Source organism: Portunus trituberculatus, chromosome 28 (genome assembly GCF_017591435.1).
Source record: "Portunus trituberculatus isolate SZX2019 chromosome 28, ASM1759143v1, whole genome shotgun sequence".
Lineage (NCBI taxonomy): Eukaryota > Metazoa > Arthropoda > Malacostraca > Decapoda > Portunidae > Portunus > Portunus trituberculatus.
In genome coordinates, this window is record NC_059282.1 from 2067270 (window position 1) to 2085642 (window position 18373).

An 18373-nucleotide genomic window follows, 5' to 3' on the forward strand; every position below is an offset into this window, starting at 1 on the left:
AAAAGCTATGGATCTACCAAACCTGGAACAGAGAAGAGAGAGAGAGGGGATCTGATACAAGTTTATAAATTGATTAACGGAATGGATCAAGTGGGTAATGAGAAACTAATCCTGAGAGAAGAATATGACATTAGAAGCACAAGATTGCATAGTAAGAAACTGAGGAAGGGAAGATGTCTGAGAGATGTTAAAAAATTTAGTTTCCCGCAAAAATGTGTTGAGACTTGGAACAGTTTGAGTGAGGAAGTGGTGTCAGCAACGAGTGTACATAGTTTTAAAGAAAAATTGGATAAGTGTAGATATGGAGACGGGGCCACACGAGCATAAAGCCCAGGCCCTGTAAAACTACAACTAGGTAAATACAACTAGGTAAATACACACACACACACACACACACACACACACACACACACACACACACACACACACACACACACACACACACACACACACACACACACACACACACACACACACACACACACACACACACACACACAATTCTTTCAGATGGGAGGTAAGAGACAGGCAGATACATTGGTTATGCTTGCTTGATGATGGTTACGTTAAGAAGAAATGAGCAAATAGTAGGAAGCCATAGCCTGTTTAAGATATTCACTATCAAAATGTCATGTAATAGTTAATGTGTGCATTCCCAATAAAGATTTGCATTTCTTTGCACCACTTATAACATTACTATTACTATGCATATAAGTACAGAATAAGTTTCACTAGCTATCAGTGCAGTAGTATTAACGCTACCTTGATGGCAAAATATCTTTTCAAACAATAAGCTAATATGGCAATTGATGGAGATTGGCACCATGGTGCCACTCACCCTCCACCTCCAGCTCAGTCCTCACTCCTCAGTCTTCAGTGACAGTAGGAGGTGGCTAATCAGTAGCTACTACATTAAAAAAGCTCTGGTTGATTTGACACGGGATTTTAAGTGTTTTTACAGTTATAGTGACATATTAGTGAGAGTTTTACATTCAGACAGCTCTGGTTGAAGTGACAAGTGATTTCAAGATTTTGTTGACAGTGTAACGAGAGTACGTTATGAAGGTGACACAGGCCTTTCCAAGTTTTCATGTCTCAGTGTATGTTTAAGGGCAAGTCACAGACAAAGGATAACTCGGGATAAATTATCTGATGCCTTCCTTGCTTATTTTAAATGACTGGATGAGGATGTTAAGCTTTATTATTCGTTATTTGGATATTTTTTATGTTATTTTCCCATCATTTAGCTTTTTGTATTAATATTTAACTAATTATTGATACAAATTGGCTGAGGTGGCAGCCAGCCAATCCCCATTTATTGACATAACCTACCTTATCCCTCACTATTATAAGCCTGTCTTGCTTAAGCATATAGCAAGGTCACTAAGCTTTCATATACAGCTTTCAAAGACAGCCACCATGGGCAGGTTTAAATTTGGTGAAGGTTTAAGTGAGTTACTAGGGGGGAGGTGTCAACCTGTTCACTGCCCCATCTTGGATATATCCAGCCTGCCCAGAAACCAGGATTATTTTCTTTAATTCCTGGACAGTTTATTTGGGATGAAGAGTAAAATTTTATGCTTTCTACAGGTATTTTTTGTGTTTGGAGTGTTTTCTGTGCATGCATGGGGTGCAGTTTTTTTTTTTTTTTTTTTTTTTATAAGGGTGTTTTTGGCGCCAAATTTTCAGGAGCATCCAGGGAAATTTTTTTGTTTAACTGGTATCAAGTTGTTACTGTTCTCAAAAAATAGTTGATATGTTTTAAAGTGTTTCACTTTCCTCTTAGTGGAATTACTGGAGAGTAGAATTGTTTTCTAATGGTGATAATGTTCCAATAATAGTTTTGTTGTTCCTCCAGTGAATTATTGATTTCTGGTTCTAACTCACTCTAAAGTGTTGGAAAAGACTATTTATGTGTATTTACCTATTTGTATTTACCTATTTGTGTATTACAGGGCCCAAGCTAAGCTCTCTGTGACCTGTCTCCTTGTCCATTCCTGTCATATCTCTCTTTCATCTGATTGACACACACCTCGTCAACTACATCACTGCTCAGTTTATTCCACTTATCAATGCTATGATAAGTGGAATAAACTGAGCAGTGATGTAGTTGACGTGTCAATGTGTGTGTGTGATGTGTGTGTGTGTGTGTGTGTGTGTGTGTGTGTGTGTGTGTGTGTTGTGTGTGTGTGTGTTGTGTGTACAGTGTGTGTGTGTGTGTGTGTGTGTGTATATATATATATATATATATATATATATATATATATATATATATATATATATATATATATATATATATATATATATATATAATCTCTATATTTCTATATCTCTATATCTATCGTAACCGAAGTATTAGATAAATATTTCTTTGATTATACATCGTATTTGCACTACCTATTAGTTTTTATTAAAAATATATTTCTTTACACAGATTGCCCTTGACGTGACTCAAGGCATTCGTTTCCTCCACTCCCAAGGTCTTGTTCATAGGGATATAAAGCTCAAAAATGTCCTGGTAGGTGATGTGCATGTGCAAGTATAGACTTAGTTATGGTACAATTGTGTTTTTAAATTGGTAAAATTACTTCTACTTGCCATTAATGATACATACTCTGTTAAGGGGAAGCTGTGCAGGAGGTGAAGCAACAAATCTAATCACTACCTTTCTGTCTGCCAGTTGGACAAGCATAACCGAGCCAAGCTGACAGACTTGGGATTTTGCAAGCCTGAGGCCATGATGTCAGGAAGCATAGTGGGCACCCCAATCCACATGGCCCCAGAACTCTTCACGGGCCATTATGACAACAGTGTGGATGTGTATGCCTTTGGTATCCTCTTCTGGTACATCTGTGCCGGGCACGTCAGGCTGCCACTCATTTTTGAGCAGTGCCACTCTAAGGACCAGTTGTGGAATTGTGTAAAAAAAGGTGATTCAATTTCTTAATGTATTAAAGTGGAATGCAGTCTTTTGCTTATTAGTACAGCAAAATTCTTTTCCCATCCTCAGCAGTGGTATCCTCTTAGTCTCATACTATCTGTTCCCTCAATACTGTAACACATTATTTGCACATTGGCAGGGGCACGCCCAGAGAAGCTGCCTGTCTTTGAGGAGAAGTGTTGGGACCTAATGCAGGAGTGCTGGGATGGAGACCCTGCCAAGCGGCCTCTGCTGGGAGATGTGGAGCCCAGACTGATGGAGATCATGACTGTGGATTCCAAGAGGCAGGAAGAAGAGAGAGAAAAGACCAAGGAACAAGTTGCTAAAGATATGCTTGAGGATCAAAATGTTCAAGATTGCACGATTGACTCTGCCATCGATGCCACAGAACAGATGGGCTGCTTAGGTTAGTGTACAGTAGTAGCATCAGCTGCTCCTCTCCTCCATTGTAAATTTAACCTGTTTCTAAGTAGATTTTGCATGTAGATTGATACAAGTAGTCTCTCAAGGATGGGTTGAGTAACACTTGAGCATGCATGAGATGAATTTTTAGTTTTGTTTATTTATTTTTTTTTGATGTGAGAAGTAATATATTTGTGTATTTGGCAGTGGGTATGACTAAATATTGATGAAGTAGAGTAGGGTTAGGTATGCACTCGTAGAAGATAAAAATTTGTGATAGTTGTTGATGTAGACGTAGAACTAACCCCCTAACCTTCCACAGCGCGTGATTCATTATCTCACCTGGGGAACAGTCTACAGTACATTAGTGGCACTTTGTAGCAGCTGGCCCAGGAGTAGTGTAGCTGTGGTGACAGATAGTTGCTGCAGCCACTCGTTCATCCATTCCATGCCTCAGGAAAGCCAGTGTGCTGCTCTGCCCTGACCCTTTCTACATCCTGTCTGGAAGTCCTTTGTCTGCATTGCATTGTTGTTTCTTAAATAATGGCTGAAAATGTGTTCCTGAGAGGTGTGGCGAGTAAATAGGTTCAGTATCTTTGTATATTTCTTAGTGTCAACATTTGCTTTAAGCTGTAAGCAGACCAGGAAGGACAGGAAGGATATTCAGGATGGATTGTTACTTTACATTGCCATTGTAGTCTTCCTGTTACCAAAGATAATAACTGGTAAGGGTCTTGTTCATGTATCTGTTTCCAGAGTGCAAACAAACAGAATTTTGATACTGTATAAAAAAAAGTATTGATGTATATATACATATTATCTTGTGTGTTGTTTGCAGTTTTATTTTTGTGAAGTATTTTTAGATGTATCAACAGCTCTCAAGAATACAAATATCTAATTACAGAGTGTGTGGTAATAGTCAGCAGTGAAATTAATCCTATGATAGTGTAGGTTTTATTAGCTTTAAGTCCATTATGGCAATTTTCATACTGGATCTCATTGAGCGATCATTATGGATGCACTAAGAACCATAGTAATATTTTTATATGCTTGTTTTTATATACTACTTCCTTTCACTTCAGTGTGTGTGTCCTACCTTGCCAATAATGTAAACCTTATGAAATTCACTTCTGTTGTCTGTCATTGATGAGATTTAAACAAAAGACATGGTATTATTACATGTAGTACTGTCCTCACAAGTCTTGGACACATTATGGTGTCTGGTTTCAGGAGGACATTATAGCATTCTGGTGTATACTTATAGTTTGGAAGTTATTTATTTTGATACTTGCATAACCTTACAGTATATTATGTCAGGGTGGAAAACTCCTTCTTTCATGTGGCCTTAGATATGGTGGGATTACAATCGTGCTACACCAGTGTACCGGTACTGAAACATTCCAGTGTACAATACAGTTGAAGTCATTAGCTTATATTTGGTGTTTTTCAAACTGTGTATTTATAGACTCAATGCTTTGTAATTATATTTGTGCAGTTGTAGGAGTTTATTTATTATGCATACAATACCAAGGTTTTATTGTTGTAGTGGAAGACAACTTGTTGTATGGTAGTATTAACGAATATTTATATTTCCTATGAAGACTTTCTTCAGTGATACATCCATGACTTATGAAGATGCAAAAAAATCTGGATTATCTATTTGCAATGTGGATGTAGATTTTGCTTTAATGACTTGAACTGCTTATTAAAGCATATAGTTAATTTTATATTGCCAAGATTAGAAAAGTCGTGTTACTACAGTAAATCACTACTTTGAATGCCATTTGCCAAGTTGTTGCCCTTTTATGTAAATGTAAAATGTAACACAGTAGTTTTGGAATTGAAATTGAAGTTTTATGTTGGAACCACAGATAGTTCTTTGTCTCAGACAGTGACTGTAAAAAAAAAGTAGTGGAGCATAAAGTTCATAGTGCACATAAACCAAACCTTTGATGCTCAATTACCGCTGTGAGAGATATAAAAATGTGGTAAATTGTCACATATATTTGGCAAGGCAAACAATGCAAACATCATATCACTCCCTGTTACCCTGGCTCTTATAAGCCTCTTTGGACTGAGAGAATGAGAAAGCAGTACTGCAGTGCTTGCATCTTATCAACCTAATACTCTTGCATGTCTTCATTTTTTATCCTAAGCCTTCCTTTTTCTAAGGAATGACAGCTGTTCCCAGCACTTGTGCTGCCGTCACCACCAGTCTGATGGCTGCGACTGATCCTCTTATAATCCTATCTTGCAAATACCGAGTGTCATTCAAACAAATGTCATTCCAATATTATTTCTTGTTATGCTTACCAGAACTCATTGTAATGTAAGAATTAAATGTTAGTTATGAAATAAGGTGGTCACAGTGAAATGGAAATGGTAGGAGAGCACAGGAGGTATCATTCACTCACTTGTGTCTGAAGGGTACTGGTACTGGTACTGATTCACAAACTGAGCTTAGCATCATTGATTAGCATCATCAGTGTGAGTTGCCATAAGTGACAATTTGCCAATTTTTAATACCTCCCATGGCTGTCAAGTTTCAAACTTTTGGGCTATGGGCACATGATGTCTACAATTTATTTATTTTTTGGTCACTGTGCATATCTTTAAGGGGGATCTCAGCCAAGTATGTACATAGATGGATATGTGCAAGGATAGTTGGTGTTAGACTACTTTTATACTATTGGAAGACATCAAAATGCTGTCCAGTGTTGCAAGAAGGTACTGGTACTGTTTTGTGTCTAAGTAATTTATGCTGGTGTTGAGTGTGCCTTACTACTAGCTATTCAAGCTTCCTGTGTCTTCAAGTGCTTTATTGTATGGTTCAGCTGCTCTAAGGAAGGGGTAACTGTTACTGGTCCCCATTTGTGTTTACCTTTGCCTCACCTCTTCCTGTATGTTGTCATGTCTTTACTCATTGCATATTCACATATTGCAATGAAAAAGAAATTCAGTTTAAATGTTAGGTTATAGTGATAAAAATGTTCATCTCCCAAAAAACAAAACGATATTGTTGGATAATGATAATTGTGACAGACAGATGCAAGGATAAGACCTCTTCCTTACTTAGCTTAAAATTGTTCTTCATAGTTTACTGCATCAAATTGAGCAAGCATCTAAATTACTAGTTGAGTTATCTGTTTTGTCAATTTGCCTAAAAGGGTAAACATATGCTTAAGGTAAAGTGCATGTGTGTGTGTGTGTGTGTGTGTGTGTGTGTGCGAGGTGAAAAATGCTATTGATTCCTTGCATAAATTCCCTACTTACAATTTTACAGTGAAAACTGAATACATCATGATGACTGAAAAGTTTGTGAAGTTAGTTAATATTTTGCATTGAAGATGTGAACCAATAAAGGGTGAAAGGCTTGGTGCTCATACTCAGTGTCTGTTGAGAAGTGCTGTCAAGTGAAGGAAACGTGTGCTTCCTCCATGTCCTATGCTACAATATACTGTATCTGTGATAGACTTATAGGGCTGCATGTGAGCCACAACCAGGAAATGTGGTGATTTGCAGTTACCATAGTTTGCTTGCTAAAGGCTGATAAGTTTTAAGGCATTTCAGATTTATTTACTAAAAGTATTAAAATTAATTTCATTTTAACTTTTGAATGAATTGCCCTCTTGGTTATGGATATGATAGGTTTTAAGCTCATTCAGGTGACTTAACTTCAAAGGCAAACTGCTATTTGAAGTGTTCATGCAATGAGTTTTTTTTTTATTTTGTGTACTTTTGAATGTGCTTTCTCTCAATTTATATGAGTACAGCAAGCTTTTTTTTCCTAGATTTATTTAATGCAGGAGTAACTGTTTTGGCCAGGCATCCTAGTCTTATATAATTCTTGAAATTTGTGGTGTTTGGTTTTTAATTATGTATAGATGAGACAATACTTGCTTAATAGGGCTCTTCATACTTACTGCTGAACATCACTTAGTACATCACTGCCCAACAAGGCTTGTAAGATGCTGAAATTCCTTTGAGTCTTGTATCATGCCAGTTTCCAAGCCGTCATGTGCGTGGAGATATATCAAATGCTATTTTTCCATTTACGAACGGTCTGTAACAATTATATTTGAAACTTCTATGAAGGATGCCTTGTCAGCTTTTATTTGTGTAGGATTATGGAAATCTGTTTATGATTGTATTATATTAAAGATAATACATTACCCTTGTTTCTTTTTTTTTTCCGAAATAATTTGACATGGTGAGTATTGACTAGTCCACTAACAAACTAACAGTAGACTTGGTATTAGTTACTAAATAGCCTTTGACATAATGATCATATTTTAACAAAGTGCTAGTAGAATTGGATTAATCAGCGAGTCAAGTGATGTAATTAGGAGCTTTTCACTGCACACAAAAGAAAATGTACACCATTTAATATAAAATAAGATTAAATATTAAAGTAAATAGCATTATGAATGTTTTTTGAAAGTCCAGAGGATTCAACACACTAACAGCATTCGTGGTTCTTTACTCCTCTTCAGGTTCCAAGTTAATGTTATTGCCAAATTTAGCATAGAGGTCTCCCTTAAGCTGTGTCATAGTGTCCTGCAGCTCTGAACTCCGACCGTTCAGGGCACTGATCTCCTCCTGCAAGGTCTCCCGCTGGGCCCCGATGGCCTCCTGGGATTCCTCCTGAACAGGAAAAACAGTAAGTGTTGTGAGTAATATTGAAACCTTCTTTTCTGTAAGCTTCTTGTGAGCCACAATTACAAATATTCATGAGTACAATTTAAAACTACTTTGAATTCGGTATATCAAACTAAATTAGGATTCAATAGATCCTAAACATCCTTTACAGAAAATTTGGGACCAGCTTAATTTTCATGGTCAAAGTTATACGGATTCTAGCCAAGGTACACATTTATCAGACATTTTGCTCTTCTTTGTATGGGATTATAGAATTTTTTACTCAAAATTTATGTTTTCAACATAATATACATGAAGCAGTAATTTTGGGTAAGGAAAACCACTTGGCTTTGTCTTATAAATTAGGCTTGTTTTGTCTCTTAAGTAAGTCACTTCATAGCTGATACTTGTCTACTAAAAGCTATCATCAAAACTGCACTCACCTGAGATTTCATGATGAACACCTCTCCCACCATGAATGGCACCTTCTCATCAGAGTCAAGGGCAATCATCATCTCATCCTCGGCATCTTGCAGGTTTTGCAGGTCATTCTGGGGATGAAAGGCATGTCTTGATTTACTAAATGTGGAGATCATAACCACTTAGCTTTGACATCATTTTCATTGTTGAATTGGGAAGCCAATTCATTGTTGAATTTAAGAAGTTAATAATTCCACTGCTGCGCCAATGAGGAATAGTTGAAGAATATGAGAGGTTACCTGTTACTATTTTACATGGATTCAAGAAAATTCATATAGCTAAATCAAAAGGAACATTTTTAGTGGTATGAACTCTTATTTAGTTGGTAAGAAGTTACCTCCTTGATCTTGAGTTCCTCCTTGATGTCTCCATGACGGGCATTGCAGCGGGCAAACCTGTTGATCTTCTGTTGGTCCTCATATGTGATGTGCACGTCAGAGTCCTGCCAGTGCAAAACATTCACTGAGGCAAGGGCTTTATCTTTTCAAAGATGCTAAAACAGTTATATAATAAAGAATGAAACTGGTAAGATCAGAGGTCTGAAAAGAGTTAATTAGCTCAAATCTCTGCCAAAGAAAGTAATGCTTTCACAAAAAAAACTTTCATGTTTAGGACTGTTTAAAGTACAGTTATGAGCAGTGATGTTATAAAAAAAATTATTTTCAACATAGACCTTATCTAGATTATATTGTGCAAATTTAGTTCTCTTATCACACAAAGATAAGTTTGTTAGAATCCTCTCGGTAAAGAATTGCAAGAAAGCTAAGCTCTAAAGTAATTTTATTTGAAAACTTAAGACACAAATATTTGACTGCATTTTCTGGCAGACTGGAAATGGGTCTATTCTACCTTTATTTATGTGATGAGCTCTATTTGCAAGAGGTAGATTGAGAAAGGATCGATGCAAATATTAATGTGTCATAAGGGATACAAGGGAAACAACTAAAATTCTTAGTGTTAGTAATCTAGAAAGGACTAGAAGTAACAGGTTCATGCGTAATAGAGATAGGCAGGAAGTGATTTACAATGGAGTACTGTATAACTGGAATAAAACTCTGATATCACATTACTGATGCCCAGTCAATAGGGATCTTTTGAGGATTGGAGAAATTTATAAATTGGGATATGTGGATACAGCATGCATGTTGGTACATTTCATATAACAATTGCATGTGCTGACTTTTGTGTTCTTGTAACTTAGTTATATCTATTACATGTGTTCGAGCAGTATATGATAAGCCAGGTAATAGACACATGGCCAGTGGCCTTGATATATATATATATATATATATATATATATATATATATATATATATATATATATATATATATATATATATATTTTTTTTTTTTTTTTTTTTTCCATTTTTTTTTATATATCTATATATTTCTTATGAGGAAAAACTGGCCAAGGATAAAAAAAAAAGTAAATAAAAAGTAAATAAATGCCAGTCACCTTACAGGTCTGATAAAGTTATATTATAACCAGTGTGTGAACCAGATTTGTTGGCTTGGATGCTACACAAACCACAGATCAGGCAAGGTTACATGTTCTGGTATAGTTCATTTGTAGGTATGGTTTGGTATTAGATAGTTAAGTGGTAGTCACATCACACTGTGCCAGTTAGAAGTGTTATGTGGCTGTCAGTTCATAATGCCCCACTCAGGATAATGTTACAAGGTCATCAGAAGACTGTGCCTACCAGTTCGGCGACTGTAATTGGCTTGTTGAGTGATACTTCTCTCTATTAAAGACAATACAATTACAACAGATTCCTTATCATCTAATTAAATAAAATGAAATTTTTCAAAATCTTATGAAAAGAAAAAGGAACAAGTTTTATCTTAACAATAATGGCATGTAATTTATCATAATTTACCTTGAATCCATATCAAATCTTCCTGAATATTAATTATTGGCAAGAGAAGACACAATGAAGGGATCAGCAGAGAAATCAAAGAAGTAAATTACACAAAAGGAAACCTCACCAAACCCAATCCGTCCCTGCGATAAACACTTCAAAAGTATCTGAAAATATTGATGTTATTTCAGCATTATCTGAAAACCACAATGCCGATTCTAAATTACCGGAGCCGTACTTCCATTTAGTGTGAACACTGCGGCACGCCCTATATGGCAGCCAGGCAGCACCCCAGTTACCCTCACGTGCTGCTGCTCGCCTCGCCATCGCTGCCGCCACACTCCACACCCATACACAGGTTGTGCTAAGTCACTGCCTACTAGTGAAATAAAGGATAAGCCACTGTATGTCAATATAAATGATGAAATTCCTGAAATAAGTATTACCTGAGGTACCGTGGTCATCGCTGCGGCTTGCCAATGCCTCGTACAGTCTTGTCTTCCCGGAGGTAAAAATATTATAATATAATGTAACTATTCTATTAAATGTGGACTTTGCTTTAGCTTCTTTCCAAGCTTTTATCATTTATATACTAAAATAGTATTACATTTTTTTCCATACATTGTCATTCGTGGGAGTAAATATATTGTCCCAAAGTAGAGATTTTCTTTTGTTCCGACATGCTGATGGTGACGATCATCTATATTATTATTCCTTTACAACGGTTTGGCAATACATGAATATATTATCATTATTATTATTTTCTCGTCTACTTCTCTTTTGTTCCTACTCAGAATTGAAGTCTTATCTCCCCTGGACCTTTTTTTACAGTGTTTCCGCTTCATTCACCCCACACAGACGCTCCTCCGGGTACTTTAAGGGATGTATTAGAATTGTCAATAAGAAATGGGTGAGGTCCGTCCTCGTCTCCCTTCTGAGTGTGTTCCGGTCATTAGTGGTATTGAGTTCCTGAGTGTTCTCCAGTGCTAACGAAGGTCTATTGTAGCACTGTCTTCCCTGTGTTGTCTAAGGTTTCTATTGAGCATTCGTGATATTAGAAAATTCTCTCTCTCTCTCTCTCTCTCTCTCTCTCTCTCTCTCTCTCTCTCTCTCTCTCTCTCTCTCTCTCTCTCTCTCTCTCTCTGTCTTTCTTTCTTTCTGTCTGTCTGTCTGTCTGTCTGTCTGTCTGTCTGTCTGTCTGTCTGTCTGTCTGTCTGTCTGGTTGTCTGTCTGGTTGTCTGTCTGTCTGTCTGTCTGTCTGTCTGTCTGTCTGTCTGTCTGTCTGTCTCTCTCTCTCTCTCTCTCTCTCTCTCTCTCTCTCTCTCTCTCTCTCTCTCTCTCTCTCTCTCTCTCTCTCTCTCTCTCTCTCTCTCTCTCTCTCTCTCTCTCTCTCTCTCTTTCTTTCTGTTTGTCTGTGTGTCTGTTTGTCTGTTTGTCTGTCTGTCTGTCTGTCTGTCTGTCTCTCATTGCATTTTGTAGGGCAATGTATTAACATAATACTTTTCTTTCCACAAACCTTCATTAACCTCGAACTTTATTTTGATCTTAAATTATTTCATCCTTTTGTCTGTTTCGATTATTTTATTATCATCATTATTTCATTGATTGTATTATTTTTGTTTTATACGTGCTATAAAACAAATGTTGGTCGCTGGTTTTCTATAACATGTGAACTCCCGTATTAGTTCATTCATTAGTTCATAAGGCGTGGTCTCAGTTGTACAGATTCTCTAATACGAGATTTGTTGCCTCAGTTCATGTGCATAATAGTGTGTCGTAACAGTGTATTCCGCCCAGTGTTGTGGTGTAGTTCAGTTGCCACCGTGCACTGTGCTTCAAATGTGGTGAATAAATAAAAAGCTTAGTGCGTCATGTATTCGGAAACAAAGTACGTGATATGAATACACAAATTTACGCAGAATACATACATAGATACAGATTCATAATATATACATCATCAATCGCGATAGTGATAGTTATTAGAGTTTTTACGAATTTATTCTAATGATAGTTTAGCAAGCATTCTGTAGCACGTGTAAGGACAAAAATACGTCAAACACTCATATGAGATCATGAGTAATCTTCGCTGTGGCCTAAGAAAATCATCTGAGGAGAGAGTAAAGCATTTAGGACCATAGTAACACCAAACGTAAATAAAGAAAAGTGGCATGAAGTTTTCCCGCGTGCTGGCATACGAATGAACACAAGGGACATGTGCTACATAAAATTCCCGTGTGTTATTTCAGCTTCAGGAACAAAGAACAGGCAAAAGGGCAGTAGGTAGCGAAAACGTGGTTGGCTGAGCGAGTAGAATGAAATGTGATTGGTGGAAGGGTTGGGAGGGAGTGAGGGGACATGAGGGGAAAGAGGGAGGGGTTTACGAGTATGCGGGAGGAAAAGAAAGGATGGATGGAGGGAGGGGAGAGATGGGAAGGGAGCCGTCTTGAATGAATCACGGAAACTTGGGCGGCTATGCTATTCAACTTTGCTATTTCCCCCGGCTGGCAAACACGTGGCTGCTTGTATTGAAGGGCTGGTGAGGGTGTTTGGAGTGTGGCTTCTCATTATGGCGTTTAGTGTCCATTCCTTCGTGCTGGGCCGGGCGGAGGTGATATGAAAAATGGTTAATCGATTGTAAAGGGATTTGTGGGGAGAGTGGATGAAAATAATAATGATACATACTCAATAACACACACCTACATACACACACACACACACACACACACACACACACACACACACACACACACACACACACACACACACTATCAACATCTTATAAAATCTAGGCACGCCCACTCATATATAATCACACACACACACACACACACACACACACACACACACACACACACACACACACGAGGGAAACAAAGCAGGGCGGGGGCCATGGAGGAAACCAGAGAGAGAGAGAGAGAGAGAGAGAGAGAGAGAGAGAGAGAGAGAGAGAGAGAGACAAACCCCCGCCGGCCCCGCTTTGATGACTGGCGGGGTAGCGCGGGGCGGGGCAGACTACAGCTGGGGTAGCCAGCCAGCACAGACTTAAAGCACCTTCTTCCCCCGCCTATCTGCCGCGCTGGGGACGCAGGAAGCGATAACATGACCTTCCCCAAGTGTGTCTGAGATGTGTGTGGGCGTGTGTACCCTGCTAGATGTCTGGGCGTGCGTGTGTGAGGCGTGGGCGTCAGGATGGGCGTGCTGGCGACATATGGTCTCGGGTTGATGTTTCTCTCTGCCGGGCGCGTCAGGGTCGATATCCAGGCGTCGGTCCACGAGGTGTGTGTGTGTGTGTGTATGTGTGTGTGTGTGTGTGTACACATTTCTCGCTTAGTCCTGCCTGTGGCTTCTCCCAGTGAGGTGTTCCCCGCGCAGGCTGGGTCCGCGCCCAACTTTTGTGCGTGAGGTTAGAGTGGGGAAAGGGTTTACAGCGGGAGGAAGGGACGCAGACGGCCAGGGGAAGATCAAACAAAACCTCCCTGTCAACTTTGTCCTAATGTTCGTTCAGCAAGTTCCGGGGAAAGTGAGCGTGAAGTGACGTGACGCTAAGTTGCATGGAGTTTGCTTTCGTGAAACCTGGATTGATCTAGCATGGAAATATACCAAGCTGTTGCTGACTTCTCCGAGGACCTTGTGCTGGCGTACCTGAGGGAGCAGTCAGAGGCGGTGGGGATCCCTTTCAAGTTCTCAGCCCACGAGGACATAGGCGATGACGGGAGGGGGTCTTGTAGCAGTGACGAGGACAGGCCGGCAGGGAGGGACAGTGAGCATGATATGAGGACCGGGAGAGGAGGAGGAGAGGACGATTTAGGGACGCCAGGGTGTGTGAGAGTCAAGGATCGCGCCAGGTCCATAGATAGTGGAGTCTGCGTCGAAACCAAAAGAGAAAATGGGCGTGGAAAGAAAACCGCTCCGACAGAAAACGGAGGGCGGGAGTGGTGTAATGAGACAGATGGGTTGCGGGCGTCCCCCAAGGCCCAGGGGAGTCAAGACGTGTGTAGGTATGATAGTGAGGCGTTCGGCTATAGTGATGACAGTGTGAGGCACCTGCATGAAGCACACACCTCCCAGAGCTCCCTTGTGCTGCCGTTCAGAAAGGGAGACCTGTTTGGGGTGAGTACTGTGTGTGTGTGTGTGTGTGTGTGTGTGTGTGTGTGTGTGTGTGTGTGTGTGTGTGTGTGTTTAGGGGGGCGGGAAATGTATTCAAATTTATTTTTAATGCTTTGTTTCGTTTTTTACTGTTTTAACGAATGCTATATCAAACTTCATCGCAAATTAAAGTCGTTTTTATAGATTTATTTTTTTTATTTCGTACTTTATTTTTTGTTTGGTGAATTTACTACTACTACTACTACTACTACTACTACTACTACTACTACTACTACTACTACTACTACTACTACTACTACTACTACCAAAAAAACTTCACTCACACCAAACAACACCACATTATCCATCACCGCCACCCAATGACTGTTTCTTCTGTATCCCACTTTGAGCACCTTGCCTTACAGACACACTTCCCTACTCCAGCCACGAAGTAGTAGAATTGACCAGGATTGACCCCAACAGCATATCTCAGGTCACTGCTGCTCCGCCATTGCCTTCCTGCCTCGTAAACTCGCTTGGAAGTTCGTAATATAGCATGTTTTCTTCTCATTTCTTTGGATTTTTTTTTTCCTTGCCTTCTCGTGCTTTCGCTAGTTTACGGCAGGGGAGTGTAGGATAACTGTACTTTGCCCTTCCCTTCCTGTGTCTTTACGTGTGGCGTGTCTGGGATTCGCTGCATATTTTCACACTTATTGGAGTTTTCGTCAGGCGTGGCGGCGGTGGTGGTAGTGGTGGTGGTGGTGGTGGTGGTGATAATGGCGTTTGGCGTGCTTGAGTACATGAATGGGTATGCAGAGATGTCTTACAGTAGTGGTGGTGGTTATGGTGTGGTTAGTAGTAGTGGTAGTGATGGTGTAGTAGCATAGTTGTAGTATTATAGTAGTTATAGTAATAGTATTAGTAGTAGTTGTCGTCGTAGTTGCAGTAGTAGTAGTAGTAGTAGTAGTAGTAGTAGTAGTAATCTGAAAAAAAGCAACAGAAAAAAAGTAGAGAAATATAAGTAAAAGAAGATCGATTTGTATAATAGAAATGAAAAAAAACCCTCCATGGAAGAAAATAAGGTAAAGTGAGCCCCATAGAATAACATAATACACCAAATGGAACACAAAAAAACTGCCTTCTACAATAAGACCCAAACAAGGAAGAGGAAGAAATATAATAAAAACTCCAAATAATGAGTTTAGTGTAGAGTGTAGACTGTAGAGTATAGAGTGTAGAGAGTGTAGGTATCGGTATAAATATTTCCTGGAAGGTGTGTATGTAGGGCCCAAGGGAGCCGTGTCATCGCCCTAACTCAATAGTCCCTAAATTAGGCGGTGGAGGCCGTCATTACCGCGCCCCGCCACACCTTTAATTTCAATACGTATACGTTTCACTCGTCCCCTCCTGAGTTGACGCTGTTGAGTTTATCCCACCTTGGTTATCCTGCTAGATTTATCCAGCTGAGTTTATCCCATTGAATTTATTATGTTGTGTTTATCCTGTTGAGTTTACCATGCTTATTCTGAATTTATCCTGTTTCTCGTTTTCTATTGGTGTTTTCTTCTATTTCTTCCCTCCCGGGCGCCGCGTCTGTCTCTGGTTTTATTGTGGGAGTGGCGGGCAGCTGTATTTGCGGCCTCTCGTATAGACACGGCGCGCTGTAGCTGTAGGGGGTGAACTGGAGCGAAAACAATCCGTCCTTGGTATGTTATCGTAATGGAATCCTTCTAAATGTTGCTGTTGTTGTTGTTTTTATTGTTATTATTGGTAGTAGTGGTGGTGGTGGTGTTATTGTTGTCTTCTCGCTAAGGAAGGTTGTACAGTACGTTTGTAGTGAACCAGTTTAGATTCTGGATCACCACACACGAAAACACTCCTGGCCTGACATGGTGTTGCAATAACATCGAACCGAATGCTTTTTATTTATATATTTATTATTCCTTTTTAATATTTTTCTCATAACCTCTCTAACATAAGCTGAAACATTGCCGTACATTTGTAGAGGATGATGAAACGAAAACACTCCGGAACTGGTATGATATTGCAATAGTGCCTAGCCAATTTTTTTTTTCTTTTTTAATCCAATGCTAAGGTCGACTGTACTCACTGTGGCCATAAAGGATTGAAAGCCACAGAAATAGTCATCAGTTCAGGAGAATGGGATGCACTTTTCCCTTTTATGACTATTAGGGAACGTATGCGATTTTACCCGGACGTTTTAAATTCTCTCTTGTTGTTTTGCATGTTGTTCAATTAGATGTGGAATGAAAACAGTGATGAAGTCAGAGGAAGAAAAGAGAAAAAGATGTGTTTTTTATCCTGGATTATTTGTACGTGTGATTTTACTATTTTTCTTTCATGATTTGTGTATTTTTCAGCGAGATTTATATGGAAAAAAAATATAAACGAGATGAAACTTTACTGTATCTTTAAATCTTTACATAAATTTATCGAGTTACTCAAATGTCTGGTGGTGTTGTTTGTTTAATTTTGTCCTCCGTGTGTTAGTCAGATTGGGAATGGAAAGTATTGATTCGCGTAATGGCACGAGATTAAACTACATCTTTATATCCACACTGGAATTTATCGAACACATAAACCTTTCCTTTCTTTATTAATTCCTTTCATTTGCATCCTGAAAAAGAGAGCAGGAATTTTATCGATACTCAGTAATTTATTGAATTTTACTTAAACCTTCATTTTCATCATTATTTTCTTTCATTTACATCTAAAAAAAACGAAACACGAATAGGAGTCATAATGATTTTCTACATTTCCATCCTAAAAAGAAAACAAAATGACCGTTACAAAACAATCATGTATAAACTGTGCCTTTCTTCATTACTTTCTTTCATTTTCATCCCCCCCCGCCAAAAAAAAAAGCTAAGAATTGTGCTGTTACTGAGAAATTTATCGACTCCTACATAAACCGTCCCTTTCATAATGATTCTTCTTTCATGAAAAATTTCATGAAAAATTTTACTGTAACATAAATTTTTCCTTTCATCATTATTTTCTTTTATTTTCACCTTAAAGGAAAATAATAGGAAGTGTACCGTTATCCAGAAATTTATCCGATCATTCACATACCTCGGAGCATTATCTTCTTTTATTTACATCCTGAAAAACGAGTAGGAATTTTATCGTTATCCAGGAATTTATCGAACCGCAGCCATCGTGACTATTTTTCTTTGGTATTATTTATATGTTATTCAATGGGATCGGGGAGGTTTGTGGGCCAGTTTAGGGGATCAATGCGGCTCGGCTCGGTTCGAATCCCCCTCCCCCTCTTCCCCCTTGGCTCCCCCAGTGGTCTCTAGAGGCGCCGGGGACTGATGGTTTGCTTGCGTGTGAGCCCCGCGTGTCCAGGCATCACTGGCTCTTCCTGGGCTTCCCACCGTCTGTCCGTCTGTATGTCTGTCTCTGTCTCCCGCCTTGTCTGTCTGTCTGTCTGTCTGTCTAGAAGTAATCTCGAAAGAGGTTGTGCAGATTTGATTTTTTTTTTTCAATTTTTTTTTTATGCTTATTTATATTTTTCATCTGATTTTTCTTTTATGAGTTGCAGTTGGTCTATTTATTCTATTGACGTATATATTTCTTCCTAGTTCGTTTACTGTGCGTGTGATGTACCGCTTCGATTTTGCTTCATTGATATTTGTGTAGCTGTGTTTCAATTCACGTGATGGTGGTGTGGTATGCGATTTCGTATTTTCTTTATATACTTTATTTTCATGTGTATTTCGTGTAATGTATTCATTATGCTTGTTGTATATTTCCGTGTTTATTTTTGTGTCTTCCTTTTTTTTGTATTTTTGTTGAGTTGCATCACGCATTATCATTTTCGCTCTTGTCTGTTGTGTGACCTATGTATCCTGCACACTTCTCTTTCTTTACCTCTTCCTTACATTCTTTTGCTTCTATTGTATCCTTTCATGCCTTGTTCTCGTATCCCACACTATAA

General features: G+C 38.9%; 3 protein-coding genes across 6 annotated transcripts in view; 2 read left to right on the forward strand and 1 right to left on the reverse strand.

The window, feature by feature from the left end:
• LOC123510238 (dual serine/threonine and tyrosine protein kinase-like) overlaps positions 1-7515 on the forward strand; it is a 47873-nt gene extending 40358 nt beyond the window's left edge. The window contains exons 12-15 of the mRNA XM_045265195.1: positions 2435-2518; positions 2681-2930; positions 3081-3347; positions 3666-7515. Of these exons, the coding sequence (XP_045121130.1) occupies positions 2435-2518; positions 2681-2930; positions 3081-3347; positions 3666-3724 (660 nt within the window). The 3' untranslated portion in view covers positions 3725-7515. The remainder of the gene's footprint in view (positions 1-2434; positions 2519-2680; positions 2931-3080; positions 3348-3665) is intronic.
• On the reverse strand, positions 7436-10908 carry LOC123510240 (prefoldin subunit 4-like). 3 transcript variants are annotated; one of them, XM_045265200.1, is made up of 5 exons: positions 10770-10835; positions 10165-10206; positions 8799-8903; positions 8425-8532; positions 7436-7987 (listed from the first exon to the last, which is right to left on the reverse strand). In XM_045265200.1, the coding sequence occupies exons 1-5, from the start codon at positions 10785-10787 to the stop codon at positions 7823-7825; spliced, it is 438 nt and encodes a 145-aa protein (XP_045121135.1). In that variant the 5' UTR covers positions 10788-10835; the 3' UTR covers positions 7436-7822. The 3 variants fall into 3 exon arrangements, with proteins under 3 accessions (XP_045121135.1, XP_045121136.1, XP_045121137.1); XM_045265201.1 differs by lacking the exon at positions 10770-10835 and adding an exon at positions 10562-10582; XM_045265202.1 differs by lacking the exon at positions 10165-10206 and having other exon boundaries at positions 10770-10908.
• A 2779-nt stretch (positions 10909-13687) lies between these two features.
• Positions 13688-18373, forward strand: part of LOC123510239 (G patch domain-containing protein 8-like) — a 140663-nt gene continuing 135977 nt past the window's right edge. The window contains exon 1 of one of the 2 annotated variants that reach the window (XM_045265199.1): positions 13688-14433. In XM_045265199.1, coding sequence (XP_045121134.1) covers positions 13912-14433 — 522 coding nt within the window. In that variant the 5' untranslated portion in view covers positions 13688-13911. The remainder of the gene's footprint in view (positions 14434-18373) is intronic. The other variant, XM_045265196.1, reaches the window with a different exon arrangement.